The sequence below is a fragment of the Bactrocera latifrons genome, unplaced genomic scaffold (genome assembly GCF_001853355.1).
Source record: "Bactrocera latifrons isolate USDA-ARS-PBARC rearing strain unplaced genomic scaffold, ASM185335v1 scaffold_60, whole genome shotgun sequence".
In the NCBI taxonomy this organism is placed as follows: Eukaryota; Metazoa; Arthropoda; class Insecta; order Diptera; family Tephritidae; genus Bactrocera; species Bactrocera latifrons.
In genome coordinates, this window is record NW_017537268.1 from 928,414 (window position 1) to 947,410 (window position 18,997).

Consider the following 18,997-nt stretch of genomic DNA (forward strand, 5'->3'; position numbering starts at 1 on the left):
TTTGTAATTTTAAATTAATTATATCAAATAAACCAACAAAACAATTGAAAAAGATATATACAAAAATGAAAAAAAATAATTGACAACAATATTAAAATAAAACAAGAAAAAACGTTAATTTCGATTGCACCGAAGCTAAATACCCTTCACAGGTGCATTTCTTTTAGTAACTATGTGTTCAGTTTGTATGGCAGCTATATGCTATAGTAGTAATCCGATCTGAACAATTTCTTCTGATATTACATTATTTCTGTAAACAATAACTCATACCGAACTTCATGAAGACACCACGTCAAATGCGAACGTTTTCCATTCAAGCCCTTCATTCCGATCATTCAGTTTGTATGGCAGCTATACGCTATAGTAATCCGATCTGAACAATTTTCTCGGAGATTACATTGTTGCCTTAAAAAATAGTCTATACCAAATTTCGTGAATATTTCTTGTCAATTGTGAAAGTTTTCCATACAAGAACTTGATTCCGATTGTTCAGTTTGTATGGCAGCTATATGTTATAGTAATCCGATCTGAAAAATTTTCTCGGAGATTACATTGTTGTCTTAGAAAATAACCTGTGCCAACTTTCGTGAATATTTCTTGTCAATTGTGAAAGTTTTCCATACAAGAACTTGATTCCGATTGTTCAGTTTGTATGGCAGCTATATGTTATAATGGTCCGATATCGGCAGTTCCAAAAAATGAGCTGCTTCTTGAAGAGAAAATAACGCTTACAAAACTTCAAAACGATATCTTAAAAACTGAGTGACTAGTTCGTATATATACCGACAGACGGACATGGCTAAATCGACTCAGCTCAACATACTGCTCATTTATAAATGTATATATTTTATAGGGTCTCCGACGCCTATTTCTGGGCGTGCAAACCTAATATACCCTATTCAGGGTATAAAAATAAAGATTTTATGTCTAAAAAAATAAATAGAAATATTTAAATAAATAAAAATTTTGAAAAAATTACAACCAAAATATGATATACGCCTAACATTCTAAATTTATAATTCACGAGATAGTTAATACAAAAGTTCTAATAAATAACATTTAAAAAATATATTTGAAAAACTTTTAAAAATGCTAAATATCTTTATTTCTAAACTTTTTCAAAAGAAATTTATACCCAAAAGTATAGTATTTGTTGTTGTGAATTGCCAATTCCAATAATTCGCAATTTTTCTCATCAATTCAAGACATTTGCATTAAACATTAAAATCACAACAAATAATAAATCACTTAACAAGCTGGTCAAAGCTATAAAAAAAATTTAATTATTTTTCTTTCCGCTAACAAGCAAACTATTTCGTACGCCATCTTAAAATTTTGAGATTTGCCATTTGGTATCGGCGCCACAACTCATACCTACACACTCACAAATGCATTTCGTAAATGTTTATATTTAACTAGAATAACAGTGTGATGGAAGGAATATGTTTAAGCAATTGAAGCAAATATTTTGTACAAATTCGCTAACAAATTTTTAGCCGAGAAATTTTGCCAATAAACTTTTCATTTCGCGAATAATAATTTCAGCAAAACCACTCACAACGACACGAGCGCAAGGCACGCAAGTGTGCAGATTTCAGAAATGCATGTGAAGCCGATTTAATTAAAATCCTCCGACGTGAATCGATCAGCTATTATTGCACTGCCAAACTGCAATTGTATTTGTAGCTGATGGCATGTCGGTGTAAGTGTTTGTGTGTGCATATGGGGCAGATTGCAGATAATTCCGAAATTTCTAAATGCAAATAAACAAGGTGAGCGGTGGAGATGTTGCATGCTCTCCTGTGTACATATGTATGAATGTATCTATTGATGGCCATGTTATGAGCCGATATAAGATAATGGTATGAAACAACAACAGCAAATAGCATTATAGTTTCGGTCATTTGCACTGATTACGCAGTGCAAGTGCAAGGTGGTTGAATATGGAGCCCTGTAGCCTACTACTGTTTCTAGTTATAAATGTTTTATGAGGATTTTACCAAACTATACATACATATGTATGTACATATACAGGACATTGTAGACAATTTTAAAATCGTTGTCAGATATAGTAACCAATATAAAACCATTTTGTAACGAAAGCTTTACTTTTTATTTCAATGTGATTACCCAATGATAACCAATATATAACCATTTTATAACCAAAACTCAAATTTAGTTTCAATGTGATTACCAAATGATAACTAATATATAACCATTTTATAACTAAAACTCAAATTTAGTTTCAATATTATAACCAAATGTTAACAATTTATAACGAAAACTCTAATTTTGTGTCAATGTGATAACCAAATGATAACCAATATATAACCAAAACTCAAATTATGTTTCAATATTAGTGGTTTCTATTATATCGCTTTTCCTTCGCCTGTAAACTTATGAAAAGTGATGCTACGTTATTTTGCATTTTAGGTGACGATATAAATATATGTATTTCTAGCCTATCAGTTGCGGAAAAAGTGCCCGTGATAAAAACTGTTTTAATATTTATTCAAAATAATTTTAAGACTAGTGTTTGGTCGAAAAAAAATTCTCTACATTCAAACCCAAGTGTTTACTGAGAAATTTATTGCAATCTAGAAATGAGTTAGTGAGTCAATAATGTGATCAATAAAAAAATAAATTAGTTTTTAATACAAAATGCATACAATTTCCATTTAAAAATTTCTGATTATCCGAGCAAATTTCCATTCGTGATATGATTCACTTGTCTATCCATATTAATTACGTATTGCTCGCATTGCTTTCGCTAAGCACTCTCCAGCTTAAACGCCTCTAATTACTTCAACCGCCAAGGGAACCCACCCATAGAGCACCGTGAGCCACTACTGCAAACAAACACTCCCCGAGTCATTAAGCGACGATTATCAATCAGAAATTTATTTACACAGCAAAGGCATACCAAATCATACAAACACTTGCCACCGCGACACAACAACAACCATAACAAAAGCGGTGCAATACAAATAAACACAGTGCATGCACAAAGTGGAGGGCCTCGCCTCGCCTAGCGAATGGCTGGCTCGCAATGCATTTTATGATTTTATGGCTGCTAAAAAGCAAAGCAATGTTTGAGATTCCAGCGAACGATAATAAGTGGTAGCACTCGCAATACCTGAAAAAAATAGTAGCAACAAAAACACACCAACAAACCAATAAACACATAATCAAACAAATTACAAAAAAAAAAAACGAGGAAAACAACTAAACACCGTTAGCGGCACGCGTTCATATTTATTGATAAAAAATATTAAATGTGAGTTCGTACTGGTGTGTGTGTGTGTGTGTTTACAAGTTCAATAAATTAGCGACATCAATTGATTGCGCAAACATGCACACACACACACACCCAAAATCAGACGACATTAGAAATGGCTGACCGCATTAATAGCTAAATCCAATAAACAGTAGTAAACACTTATCAACTTGAAAAAGTACGATAAGCGCGGCATTACTATATTACGAGGATGTGAATCAAACTCAACGACACTCGAAATTATGGGGCAGCACTGATCAAATGTTGACTTGTGTATTCGAGCGTGCGCACACACACCAACACCCACACTAATACGCTGCCGCTTACCAATTTGCTGATAATATTTTGACACACACACACATCCATATTAAGATAAATATTCACCGATTTCATTGACAAATTGCCTGCTATTAAACCGCAGTTATTCATTGATAGCTTGATAAATTGTTGTTTTGTCGCTCGTTATCTGTGTAATCACCTATTAAATACTTTGTATTGGATTTGAGGCGCAATATTTATGGCAATGCAGCGGAAAAGTCAACAAAAGAAATCAAAAAAAAAAAATTGAAATGAGAGAAATTTATTTTTGCGGTTATATGTTTGCTTATTCAAAGTATAGACCTTTTACAAAATTTGATTATATTATATATTAGCGGCGCTGCAGTAGACAGGGTGTTTAAAATATTGAGAACTTGATAAGGCAAATTATTACCGTTAACACAAGAATCGGATCTGATTAACCGGATTGGACGTAAATTTTTATACGGCCTAAAACTGTCATTAAAATATGACTCAAAATTATCTGGAATATATTGTTTGCTAAAACCACAGGGTGCCTCACTTTTAACAAAAAACAAAACAAAAAAAAAAACATAATGCTTATACACTTATAGTGCAACCATAATTTTTTTAAGCCACATCTACCACAAAAAATCTAAAATTTGGTATATATATATATTTATCAAAACAAAAAAATTTCATGCATGCCACACTGTACGCAATTTACACAACAAACCCATTAGCGATTATTTAAGCATCATAAACTGTTAAACGTTTTTAATGCGAATTATGAATTCATAATTATGAATTTAGTGCGAGATACAAACTCTGCGACAAACAAATATAAACAAAAACTAAAAACAATAGGTTTTGCATTTTAGCGCTATTTAATGAAGCGAGTGACACTCCAATTTTGCGACATAGAAATATTTTTTTTGGTTTTTGCGTTCATGTTTCTCAAGCTGCCATTGATGGATTGTATGGGTTTCGAAACTGGCTTTGCTTCATTTTTTCCTGCTATAAAAATTGCTAATTAATTGGCTCTAAGAAAACTTAAACTTGTTACATAAAGCCAATTTCATAAATTAACTGAAGATGCTGTCGTGAACTAACGCAAAACAATTCATGAATTAATTTGCCATTTGAGAGCAATATATAGAGGCTCTATTAGACTATTACATTAACATACTTAATGGTTAAATTTATGATATTTTTAAATCAACGAAAAAGTGAATTAAAAAGAAATATATTAAAGGAAATAAACAGATTTAGATAGATAGATATTATGGGCGTCAGCTAACATGGCACAGGTTGAAGTTATTTTCAAGCGTAGTTTTTTGAAAAATGAGAATAAGTCAGAAAATGTCCGATAAGCAGAAAATGAGTGGTTCTAAAGTGATTCTAAAAAAGTCGAATAATTCAGAAAGGCATACAAAGTCAAAATTTTTATGAAAAGTCTTACTTCTTCGATTATTATCCGACGAAAAACGGGTGATCCAAGTAAAGGTACTCTTTTAAAAGCCTTTTCTGACAGCTCACGCGTGAAACGTGTCAAGCTGTCACGTTTTTTTTTCGTTTTGTTCAGTATTGTTTGGCGTTTATGTTTACAACGTTTACAAGTCGTTCAACTTACTGACAAAAATTCATGTTCTGTAAAGAATGTGTTTTGCTGGCTTAGCTTAATTTATGGTCAACATAACCGACCTACTGAGCGTTCTATTCGCAGCACCATAACTCATCTTGAAACCTTGCTTTAATTATTGGATAATATTCGAACGAATAAACCATGTTCAGTATGCAGTGAAGAAAATATAGCAGCCGTAGCTGAGAGTGCCCACGAAGACCGCGAACAGTGCATGCGGCGTCGGTCGCAGCAATTCGGACTAACGTATGAAACGACTTGGCGCATATTACGTCGATATCTTTTATGGGCTCTTGAAAAATTCCAAGAGGATCTGGATCTGCATTCTGGCTCAATGGCAATGTAAACAAGTAAAATTTAAGCATTTGAGACGAAAGTAACCTGAAGAGATTTAAGAGCTACTATTTCAGCCAGAAAAAAATGGTTTGGTACGGTTTGTGATCCCGTGAAGTCATCGGTCTATATTTCTTCAAAAATGATGCCGATGAGAACGTAACCGTCAATGGCGACTGTTAGCGCACCATGATAACCGACTATTTAAAGCCTGAAATTGAAACTTGTGATCTCGGCGACATTTGGTTTCAACAAAACGGCGCCATTTCCCACACATCGCATTAATCATTGAATTTATTGTGAAAACGCTTTTGTGAGCAGATATTCTCATGTTTGGGCCTGTCGATTGGCCACCAAGACCGTCTGATATCACAGCTTTATACTCTTTCCTGTGGGGATATGCAAAGTCTAAAGTATATGCGGACAATCCCGCTTCGATTCAGTACTGGGAGCAAAACATCAAGCTTGTCATTCACTAGTTACCAGTCGAAATACTCGAATGAGTCATTTAAAAATTTACGAAAATGGATATAGCCCCTTAAGAAAGAAGAACTAGGAGTGATTGCGCATTTCGGCTGCTGTGTTACGCTGTGTTCACTTTACTTGAAGACAGAGCACACGAACTTAGAAGACCTAGTGTTGCCGTTTAACTGCGAAATAGTTCGCTACCAGTAATTAGTTCAATCAGAGATCGAAAAGACTAGCGAACTTTCTGAAAATAACTATAGCATATTTAACGTGTCAAACCCCTCCTAGGCAGTCAGTCAGTCAGTCAATCAGCTAAAGAAATTGTCACTCAGTTTGTTCAACAAGCAGATTTAGTGCACAGCAACTCACAAGCTTTCATGACACATACATATGCACATACAGATGTAGAAGTGTCTAAGCGAGTAGTGTCTGTTCGATTGTATGAGTGTCAGTCACATAACTGCGTGCGTAGCGCCGACAAAATCGAGTAGATGTAACACATGAAGTCGGTCAACTTCAAAGCCGGCTATGAAAATCTTGCGAACTTGCGATCTCGCCAAACGATCACAGCTCGAATCAAAGGCCACCACTTTGAGCGGCAAAAGCGAGCAGCAATTGAACGGTAAGCGAGCAACTGGCGCATGCAAAGTGTGTAATTTACATAAAACACGGGAGCGCTACGCTGCTGGCGCGCTATGAAATGTTCAGCGGACGGACGGACAGCATAATTCATAGATTGACAGCAAATTTAATAAATGCGACGACGCAGATGGACAAACGAGTCGTACACGAAGTGTAGACAAGCGCAGCGCCCACATCACATAAATATATATATGTATGTATGTGCGTACGTATGTATGTGTGGATGTGTAACGGCGCAGATATAATAAAAAATTTATAATTAATTAGCAAGCGGATAGTAAAAAAAATCGAAATGCTCGATAAAATTTTCAAAGCTTTTTGTTGTGATTTTGTTAATGAAATTAATGCTGTACATATGTATATGTTTGTCTGTCTGTGTGTGGTTACACAATTAATTAATTAAAATGCATTTAGCGCTGCCGCATTTAATTGAATTTATTAGTTAATGCTCTATGACTAATAATGCCGCTAATGCGACAGCAAACACAACAACAATAACAACAACAAGTGGTCGCTCTACAGGTAGGAATGCAACGGCGGACGGTGTTCTTGCCGCAAACGCTGCGATTTATGGCCGCTATATGAGCCGCCGTGAAATATTTTTTGCACTTAAAATATATTATGCTGCAACACTCAAACACACACACATACATACAGGTGCTGAGCAGCATTTGAATACGACGTTATAAAAGTGTTTGCAGTGACTTCTGCAGCTATGGTAATTGAGAAATTGAGCATTTAAAAGTTTATGTGCACACACGAGCACACACACACACTTATATATAATAAATTTTTAAAATGCGAAAATATGCGCGCAACTTTTGACTCCCTTTCCGCTGCCTCGCGTCTGACGCCACTCATCTTTTGGACAAGCGCGCTGAAGCCACAAGGCTTTGATAGAACCGCATATTCCCGAAGTATTTACAGATATGCTTATATACATATTAGATAAATGCCCCATAAACATTTAGCTAGAGTTGAGAACTAAGGGAGTTCTCGAATCTCAACGGATGTGTCACAATCTAAGAGCTTTGTTTTTTTTTGTTTTTTTTTTTTTTTTGGAAATGTATTTGAAAAATTATACATTTCAAAATTATATACTTCAAACGAACTCTACGACGACCAGGTCTAATGGTGTTAAACCACAACTTCTTGCAGACCATTCAATGTCACAATTTCTTGAAATAATCGAATCTCCAAACCTTTTTTGCAATATTTTGGTTGTTGTACGTACTATGTGGCACGTAGCACCGCATTGTCGAAAGCAGTTACAGTCAAGATCAACTGCTTCCAATTGCGATCCTAAAATGTTGGTTATATTTTTGAAGAAGCACACACACCAGTGATTCCACCAGACCAAAACCACACCAAGCACTCAATTCAGGCAAATGTAATGGACTTTCATAATTAATTTGTGGATTTTCTTCGCACCAGAATGGACGATTTTGTTTATTTACCGCAGTACTCAGATCAAAGTGAGCCTCATCGGAGAAGATGACTTTCTTAAAAAAATTTTCATTGTTTTCAAGCTGTTCCAAGGCAAAATCAGGAAATCCACAATGTTTACGGTGGTCCAATGGCTTCATTTCTTGAGTGAGAACAATTTTACATGCATGCAAGCCCAAATACTTTTTCAAAATCCGCCAGGTTGTGATTTGAGACAGTCCCAATTCTTGAGATCGGCTTGGAATGGACAAATTGCAACCGCAACACTTGCCTGTGCGGCAGCAATATTTTCATTACTTCGAGCGGAGGGGGTTTTTTTTTTATTTGCTAATGAATATTATGTGAAGAAAATGAGCGCTCGAAATTTTCAGCAATTCGACGAATAACGAGCACGAGCACGATTATTACGACCAGAAAATGCGAAAAGCGAACGACAAGTTGCAATTGGAAAACGATTATTTTGGTAATAAAAATTAATGGTTTTTAAATTCAAAATAGTTCTAAGCAGAAAAATCTTGCCCCCCCCGCCAGATATCTTCTCCAGACGTCCTCTGGCAGAGCGGCTACGCCATGAAGGGAATCCCAATTTGACAAAATAAATCACCCTTTATTAAAGTACATTCAATTCTGAAAATATATGTTTTTTATTTTTCTTTATTTATTAAATAAAATGCCTCTTCAGAAAAATCACAAAAAGCACTTGTTTTCTGACTTGCAACTGGATAAAATCACCTAAAGAACCTTTGCGAAGTATGAATGTGTCAAAAGACAGTATTTACTATACTTGGAGAAAAATATTGACGTTTATCAAACTACAAAATTGCTCATAAGTTGAAGAATGGTGTTAGGAGAACTGTATACAGATTTTGCATATTAAGTTAAGAAATAGAAATTTCTCAAAGGATTTCAAAGTTTCTTCCGAATACTGGCAATCAAACTGGAGGACGATGTTGAATACCAACTTGAAGCTGCTCAAATATTGTTGTTGGTTGGGTACATGCCAAAATGTAATAATCTAAGTATATAACATAGGTAGATACATACATAATATATGCCTCGATATAAGCAATGTGAGCGCTCAAGCAATTTTCCGTTTCCTCACGGCTGTTCGTCGCGCCGTCATCTCATGACTTCTGCTCACAAATTGCTCATGGCATTTTTAGCAAATGTGCATGTCGTTATTTCGTTATTATTATTTTTCTCCCATTTGCTCTTTTTTCTTTTACAGTTCCTTTTTTCTTTTATAGATAGCTGGCTGCACTAACAAATTTCATTTGCCATTCTTATAAATTGATTTAATTATTAATACACTTGAATAGATGATGTATTGTTGTTGTTGTTGTTGTTGTTGTTGTTGTTGTTACAATTGTTGTTTCAGTTGTCGGAGCAGAAACATTTGCCACAGATGCGATCATCAACGCCACGAAAATGGCCACTCAAAGCGCGAAAGGTATGCTGCTGGTATTTTTGGAAAATTATTCATTTCACTCGCGTGAAAATAAAAATTAAGGTCAAACGCTGAGTAATAATGATTCGAAAACAATCAAAAAAAAAAAAAAAGCACATTGCTAATAATAAAATTTGATGGCTTGAAATTAATTAAGTAGCAAAAAGCAAAGAAAACAGTACAGTAAGCTTTTAGCACCCGCGAATGCCCCGCCCCCAGTGTGTAACCTCAACGCCCGGAGCAGAGTAAAGTAATAAAATTATTTACAGCCTTGTCACAAGATGACGTAAAGGAGGCACTTAATTGTGAATATGTAAAGCGGATAGAAATAGTGAATGCGCGGTAGCAGGAATGCTGAAAAAGATGTAAACAAACGTAATTGTCAACGCTGTCAAACGCTCGCTGTGAACAAGTGTCAGAGGAATCCAACGAGGGGTGCTGAGTGGAGGGTGTCTACATGCCGCAAAACGCGATTAAATTCCATACGATGTAAAAGTGCTTACAAAAAGAACATGCTGCAACAACAATAGCAATGAATTGACGTTTAATTACTAATACGCGCCAACGGGTCGCTAGGATGTGAAATGTAAGTACAGGCGCTCCGATCGGCATGTTTTAACAGCTGACAGATGTTATAGGCGAGGAATGTTTCTGGTGTTGATAGTTTTACAAGTTGCCAACCGCTGCTACTCTTGTTACATGCAAATACCTGCAGCTATTTTATGCTTACTAACTCAATTAGTTTTTGAAAGAGCCGCGCGACTAGTTATATAACCAGTTTCAAAGCGACCGCTTATGGATTTAGTCAGAAAGACTTTTAGTAGCTGAAAGTATAATGATTTTATAAACTAAAAAATAACCAAAAAATAAATATAGACATTGATTCGAGAATTATTGGTGGAAGAGATTAGAGCATTCGCTACCAAATGACCCAACAGCTTGGAAAAAATTTTATTTTCTGGAAAAATATGCATAAAAATATAAGCATATTTATATATGTATGTATGTCTGTCAGTGATATTGCTTTCAATGAAAATAAGCAATATCACTTAAATGAGTTGTCAGTTCATTTCTCGTAATACACACAGTTGCAATGTCAGACACTCCCGCACAGCTGCGCGAAATTGGAGAACCGGTCTTAATGAGCGTTGAGAAAAAATAAATTCGAATTCAACAAACCGCAAATGTTGCTCGCATTTACTTAAATATTTATTTCAATTTATTTACAAGCACTTAATTATGCAACTTTCCATGTAAAATCGTTGAATGTGACTTGATTTCTAATTTAGCTTACAGTTGCTGATAAAAGTCGCTCATTGAACCCGATGCATATAAAAATTATAAAAGAAAGAACATAAAACAAGTAAGGAAGACCTACGTTCGGGTATAACCCGACCCTCTTGGAACTTGCACGGATCAAAGCCAGCGAGGTATCTTCAAGTACATAAGACTTATTAGTCATGTGGGGTCTAAGGCAAGTTTTCAGCCGATTTTACTCAATGGAAGCACAAATGTGCAACGTTATAAGAAAAACACGCTCTCTCAATTTTATTAATATAACTCACATATTGGCCGATATGTGCGGTATGAAGTCACCCGGCAGTTCGAAAATCTTTATATTAGGTATATGTGGGCTCAGGGAAGTGTTGACCCGGTTCAACCCATTCATAGCACAGAGATATAATACTATCAAGAAAGGATGATCAATGAATTTCAATTACAAATCTGACACATTAACCAATATTTTCGACAAAAAGTCAATTATAGGTAGTGGGGTCCAAATATGCGATGCCTAGGGTCTTAAACTGTTTTCGTTGGATTTGGAAAATTTTTAGCCATAAGAAGGATGCATTGCCGGAAAGGGTAAGCTCCAAATGGAAATTAAAATTTAGTTTACGGGAAGTAGGCGTGGCTGCAGTCTGATTTCGCCCATATACACAACGTGATATAAAAATATCAGGGGATTGTCATATACCAAATGTGGTTCGAATCGGTCGAGCAGGTGCTCAGATATGTGATTTCATCTGTATGGGAAGTGAGCGGGATTATTATCCGATTTCATCCCACTGTCACACAGTCGGCAAGAGTTCTTATAATATTTGTGCCAGACAAATTTGGTTATTGAAGCTTTCATAGTTTAAGAGATATGTACATTACTTGTAAACTTACTAAAGGGCAATGCCACGCCCACTTTTTCAAAATTGTTTTCCCGACTACCCTTTGGTCAAATAAGAGTTTAATATCTTAATTTAGTGCATATTATAGGTTTTTGGTTAATGGCGTTTTGTGGGTGGGGCGCAGTGTTCCGATTCCGCCTATCTACGAAATCGTAAACAAAACTAGTATACTCTGTAACAACATGTTGCAAGTCGTATATATAATAAAAACCAGCACACAAAAATTTAATGTTATAAAAACAAAATTTAAAAAAATTAAAAAAAAAAATTAAAAAAAAATATATATTTTTTTTTAAATATTTGAATATCATTGGAGACATATTTCTAAAATCAATATTATGGTTCGCAAGCCAACTAAATCAATCAGCTGTTCAATGTAACTGGCTACCAAGGTTTTAACCCACCTATACCGTTACGTAATGTATTTTTATAATCTGTAGCTTTGAAGACAAGACAAGGAAAAATGTGAAAAGAACTTACGAAAGGAAAATTGGCTGCAAAGAAACCATGGACATATGTATAGTCATTAGAGTAATCCCAGCATGATTTGAATCTTAACGATTATACTCGTAAAATTAAAATAATAGATAAGTAAATTATTTTATTATAAAATACTAAATATTTTTTAAGCAAAAAACTGAGAACACGAAGTAGCTACTCGACATATACCAACAATTTGCATAGTCTTTAATAGTTTTAAGTGATTTATATGTATACCTAAGAAAAATATACATATACAGAACAAAGTTATGAATTTTTGGATCACTTTCAAACAGAAAAATTTGCGAAAAATGTCAACCGCAAAGTGTGAATATTAAACTCGCAAACAGAAAAGAAATAAAAGTGTGAGCTGTCAAAAAGGGGTGATTAATGCAGCAAATGCAGATTAGCCGCACTAAAAATAAAAATAAAAACAAAAACATCAAAACAATTTCAAATGATCAGTGATCAGCAAAACACAAAAAGCCATAGAATGACAAATCACCGAAACAAAGAAGAACAAGCGCAGCAGGTGTTTCTTGATTTGTGTTTGTTTGGATTTGTAGGTGGCAGCTGTGCCACCCGACGCCCTGTGCTCGTCTCACATAGCGCTTAATCGATTGATGATGATGCTGACACAATTACTCATATCTAATGAAGTAATGATCATATGATCCCTCCCACAAGCGCAGCCGCGATAGCAGCATAGATCGCTTACTATTGATGCACGCGTGTGTGTTGGAGTATGCATGCAAAATGTGTTCAGGGACAGCATGATCTATAGACGTGTATGCATGTTAGCGACTCGAAGATTTGTGCCTCATTTAAATTGCAAATGCTGATATTTAGCTCCATACGAATAAATCACGTTTAAAAACTTTGGATATCGCTAAATATTTATGTGTTTGAACGTTTTGGCAACAAATCAGCTTGAAAGCGATCTAGATCAGTCTCTGCAGCCAATGCAGTTATGCGCCTTTGGCAATAGTTAAACGCAATTCATAGCTAGATGCTTGCCTAATTAGTTTTTATTACAACATATAAAATTTTCGACTATCAAATGATGGATATAATAAGAAATCGAAGGAAAACAGAAAAAACGTACTTAAAATATACTTGTTTATGCACACACAGAGACTAAGCTGGAAAAGAAATAAATATAAGCATAAAGTGTGCACTATGGTGTTTCCAAATTTTCAGGCAAGTGTTAGAGAGTTGCCATTAGAGCTCGACATCTCTTGCGAATCCGTTCGAAAGATAAAGCCCTTTATTTTTTAAAGGAACACCGTAAATAGTCTCTTCGGACATGTCTGATCGTGCTAATTCCGATCCCCAATGTATGGAGAACATTATAACTGCCGATAGATATGGTTTTAAGAGTTTAACATGTAAAGAAATCAACAATCATCGGAATGGAACCCGTTTTCAGTCGATCGAAGGGATAAGACAAAATTCGCTGAAGGCACTGAAGGCCATCCCAAGAAGTGCTGTGTGTGAAAAGTGTTTCGAGGAGAGGACAAGTCGTTGAGAGAAGTTTATTACATCTGGTGTGGATTACTTTTAAGGCGACAAAATAAATCTTGAAGGACCACTCTTTTAAATATCAAGTTAAGTTTCAGGTACTGCCAGACTTTCCTAGAGTGCTGCATTGCCATTAGGCAAGCAATTTATTAGCGAATGGGGATCTCACGCCGGATAGCGAGGAAGAAACTTTTGACGTAGAAATCGTCATCAGCGCCCTGAATAATAAGGTTAACGGATTCGGCTACTATTGTTTGACTTACTTCATTATAAGCAGTCCCAACATCTTGCAAGGTGTTTTCCAAATCGATTTTTCATCCTTCACTTTTTATTATTTCAATATTTTTATACTCTCGCAACAAAGTTGCTACAGAGAGTATTATAGTTTTGTTCACATAACGGTTGTTTGTAAGTCCTAAAACTAAAAGAGTCAGATATAGGGGTATATATACCAAAGTGATCAGGGTGACGAGTAGAGTTGAAATCCGGATGTCTGTCTGTCCGTCCGTGCAAGCTGTAAATTGAGATATCATGATGAAACTTGGTACACGAATTTCTTGGCTCCATAAGAAGGTTAAGTTCGAAGATGGGCAAAATCGGCCCACTGCCACGCGCACAAAATGGCGGAAACCGGAAACCTATAAAGTGTCATAACTAAGCCATAAATAAAGATATTAAAATTAAATTTGGCACAAAGGATCGCATTAGGGAGGGGCATATTTGCAGGTAATTTTTTTGGAAAAGTGCCCCTTACTAACTTTTTCGTACATATGTATATCGAAAACTACTATAGCTATGTCAACCGAACTGTATAGAATCGTTTCTTTTAGGCATTTCCATATACAGTTCAAAAATGAAAGAAATCGGATAATAACCACGCCCACCTCCCATACAAAGGTTATGTTGAAAATCACTAAAAGTATGTTAACCGACTAACGARAAACGTCAAAAACACTAAATTTTACGGAAGTAATGTCAGAAGGAAGCTGCATCCAGGCTTKTTTTAAAAATTGAAAGTGGGCGTGGCGTCGCCCACTTATGGACCAAAAACCATATCTCAGGAAGTACTCAACCGATTTCAATAAAACTCGGTATATAATATTTTCTTAACACCGTGATGACATGTACCAAATATGGGTGAAATCGGTTCACAACCACGCTTGAAATCTCGATTATCACTTTGTCATGCGAGAGTATAAAATGTTCGGTGACACCCGAACTTAGCCCTTAGTTTTTTTCTAAAGAGTATAATGTTACTTAAGAGTCGCTCAATGCGATTTTCATATTGACAAAAAAGAATGAGAAGTGTCTGGTGAGAAGATATAACAACTTTAGATAATTTGAAGCATGAAATCACCTTAAAGGCTTGTGAAATGTTTACCAATACAGCTGTTTAGTTGAAAAGGTTAGAAGGCAGACAAAAGTTAGAAATATATTTATGTTTGTTTTTACGCATTTTATCTTATTAAACGGTCGAGGGGCTGTTAACGCCTCCGAAAATCAAGCAGCTACAACGAACATATTGGTCATTCTCGGCAGAGTATATGTATATACTTACATATTAAGCCGCAGAAGCAAATATTTGAGCATATTTGAATGCCTAAAACGCTACAGAGTGTGGAGTATTTACACGCAGCAACGAGCACCGCGGCTGCCGCAGCGACCTCCCAACACCACAACAAGGTTAATTATCACATTGGAAATTTAAATAAGTATATTTTTGGAAATAACAAAAATTATGCAAAACAGATGTTAATCCGAATATTTTCCAAATTGAAATTTATGAGTTTGCCCGACACTTTTGTCTACCCTCCTCCCTCAAACTCCGACTGGACAGCAAAAATAGCTGTGGAGGAAGTGGAATGCCATAAAACGCTAACACAGACGAATGTGTTGGAAGCACGGCGAAACGGAATTCTATAATCTCGATTCGGCATGTTTACACGCCCGCATGCCTTACGGCTAACCCCACAATGCTGCTCCAACTCCCTGCTGAAGAACTTACAAGAGACAGCCATCAACTCGCGGCATTGCATAACTGCCAACGTTGATGAAATGGGGCGCCGTGCCTTAGAGGCACTCGACAGCAGCGCCACCACCGACGTGTAGAAGACGTCATAAGCACGGCACACACACACACACACACACACGCGACTACATGACACAGCAGAGTTGAGTGAGTCGGTGGAAGAGCGAGAGGGTGGCTGACAGGCCCGAGGCGCACCTCTAATAGATTTCCGGTGCACTAGAAATTCATTCGACGCACTAACGCAAGAAATACACACGGACCAGCGAGCAGAAAGCCAGCTAGCGCTCCGTATGGCGGCGCAACAACAACGCAAGCGCCAGCCAATAAACAGAGCTGCTTACACGAGCATTGAAAATCTGTGTGTGTGTGTGTTTGTGTGCGCGAGCGAATGATGCAGAACATTGCTGCTAGTTGTCTGTCTGTCTGTCTATCCATGTATATCGCTAGTGGCAGATTAACAACAACAACATAAGCAATTATCTAGCTATAAATGTGAATAGTTCTCTCGGTGCTTCTTTTTAATTAGCGGAAACGATTCCGATGCTAAAGCTGCCAGGTTTCATTTCATAAAACAAATGTTCAGATTTTATGCTTCACTACTTATTCAGATTGTACGCGGTATTTGCATTTGTTGTCATGTGTGTGTGGGTATACGTTTTGTTAGAAAAATGTGTAGTTAACGCTTTAAATAGATGATATGTGTTTTTGTTGTTGTTGCATGCTACGTCTACTCGCTTTGCGCTTTAACTCCACAACAATTGCGTTAATTAGTAATTAATCATTCTATTACTTAGTCTGCTTTAATTTTATCTACAAGCGATTTTACAGTTATTACCTGTGCGGTTGAGAAACTACATCTGTCGGTTTTGCCAACAGTTCTAGTTGGTTGAGGTTAGGTTTTATTTCGAAGAGAGTACAACATATGCGAGCATACAAGTTGTTTTACCACAAGAGTCGAGCAATTCAATTTGAGATCTATATTTGAGAACTGAGCACCATAACTCTCTGAAATGGGAGACGCGTAAGCTGACGGTAATACAAAAAGCATATTTTTGAATTTCGTTAAAGTTAGCAATTTATTGCTTTGTATAGAGAGATTAGAATATAACGAAGTGAGTTCTACTTATAAACTCTGTTATGGAATTTCTGAGAACTAAAACTCAGGGATGAAGAATGAATAAGGAAGAAGCTCCCACATATCCAACATACGTCCTGCGTGCAATGAGTCTCCACTTGATACTGGCCACCTCTTTGCATGCCTCTCCAACTCCACTCATATCATGTCCTTTTAACTTTGGTCCGACCCCTTCGAAACAGCTTGTTTCTTGAGCCTCCCTTTAGATGACGTCGACGAAAAACTAGATAATCCTTACCATCCTAATGGGGAATATATAACCGTTACCAACAACAAGCGAAGTTTACCACTTCGTAGTAGCGAAGTTGACGACGACACTACTTCCATTACCCCGAAAGTCTGGTCTAAAATACCTGAAAGGAACCGGATTTTTATCCACCCAGGTATGGTCAACTCCGCACCTCGAACTTATTTGAGGAATGTTTTCATTCGCTTYAACAACAACCACTCATGAAAAAAACAAGAAGAAATGTTACCTTTAGCTGAGCTCAACCCCAGCAAAAAAGCTCAATATCCGTGGTGGTTATGCAAAAAAACACTGTGTTGAAGTGGAAAATGTAAAATCGTCGATGGAAGAGCTAAATATGGTAACCTCAAAGTTTAAATTCATAATAATTTGTTTAAGTACATATACAGTTGTGTACAGTATGTATTGAAGCGACTTACATCTGGATGTTCTCGAACTGGCACATATACTTTCTCATTTAACTGTACAGGGGTGCCCTCGGGCTCTGGCAACGTGAGTGGTTCCTTCTTGACGCCATTTATTTGAAATAGTGAAGCACGTACTCGCGCGATTTCTGCAAAAAAAAAAGATGAGAAGTTAAAAACTTTGGAAGATATTTTGCAAATTAAAGATAAAAGCAATAAAAACCACTTCATTTGCTGTAAAAAAAACCAAACTATTCCGATAACATAAATAGAAATAATAAATATGAGCCCGCATGCCTACATACATATATGTTTGTGCACATTTGTGCGTATGCGTGGAGTCACGGAAGCCATATTGCGTTTAATTGAATTATCAAATCGAATAGATTTGTGAACTCTTGACACACAGCCATATCAAATAAATTTCGCACACAATTCACCCGCAAATGCCTATTCACTATTTGGCCACACACATGCGAGTGTATGCATGTGTGTGTCAATAAACCACTACAGATGCGCGCAAGCACACATATATTCATCAATTCATAAATATTTTATGTGTACTCAAACTGTTTATGGTTTTCACTTATTTTTCCGTTTTCTGCATATTTCCCATTTAATATTTGCGCCACGTTTCGAACATAAGGCTCATTAATTTGCCTCGAGTTATGGCCAAAAAGCAAGCGCTAGCTCGACGAATAATCAGCCAACTAGCCAAAAACGTGATTGACTGACCGACGACGACTGCATTTGGCAAGCGCGTTGCTTTGCAGTATCACATTGCACTTGGCCAAATGCGCGACCGCCGCCAACGAGTGTACTACAGTCAAGTAAGACCATTTTAACGACTTAGACAACGCTGCTTGCCGCATTCTGCCGAAATCCGTGCGAACGGCGTGACTCGGCTGTGGCCACTTCATTGTTGCAATGGGCGCTTAAAACTCATAACTGCTCATAAACTTTGAGATATCTTTATAAGCGCTCACACTCACACGCACAAGTGCGGTGCAGCGTGTAGCATGCATATATCAGGCCTTGTTGATCGATGCTACTGCAGCTCGCAGCAATTAGCACCGACTATAAATAATCATTTGAATGCTGCTAAGCTGTATTTTAAACGCTTACCCATATTTCACACGCGAATCACAAGTGAAGCTCGCCATATAAACGCTCGCGGATTATACACCTCAAATGATTGCGTTTGTTAAGTATGTAATTGTTGTTGTCAGCAATAATCGGTAGCATATGTCTGTTTATACTAAAGGTTAACGGGTTAAATTAAGTCGGCCGACAGTGATGGTGGGACTGTAGTTGAAATACTAAATAATGCTAATATTTTTCAGCACCATTTCTTATACTATCGCAACAAGGTTGCTAAAGAGAGTATTATAGTTTTGTTCACATAACGGTTGTTTGTAAGTCCTACAACTAAAAGAGTCAGATATAGGGTTATATATACCAAAGTGATCA

General features: G+C 36.5%; 1 protein-coding gene across 6 annotated transcripts in view; it reads right to left on the reverse strand.

The window, feature by feature from the left end:
• LOC108975013 (protein held out wings) overlaps nt 1-18,997 on the reverse strand; it is a 113,084-nt gene that overhangs the window by 35,602 nt on the left and 58,485 nt on the right. For all 6 annotated transcript variants that reach the window (XM_018943217.1, XM_018943216.1, XM_018943218.1 and 3 more), the window contains exon 3: nt 17,543-17,676. In XM_018943217.1, the coding sequence (XP_018798762.1) occupies nt 17,543-17,676 (134 nt within the window). The remainder of the gene's footprint in view (nt 1-17,542; nt 17,677-18,997) is intronic.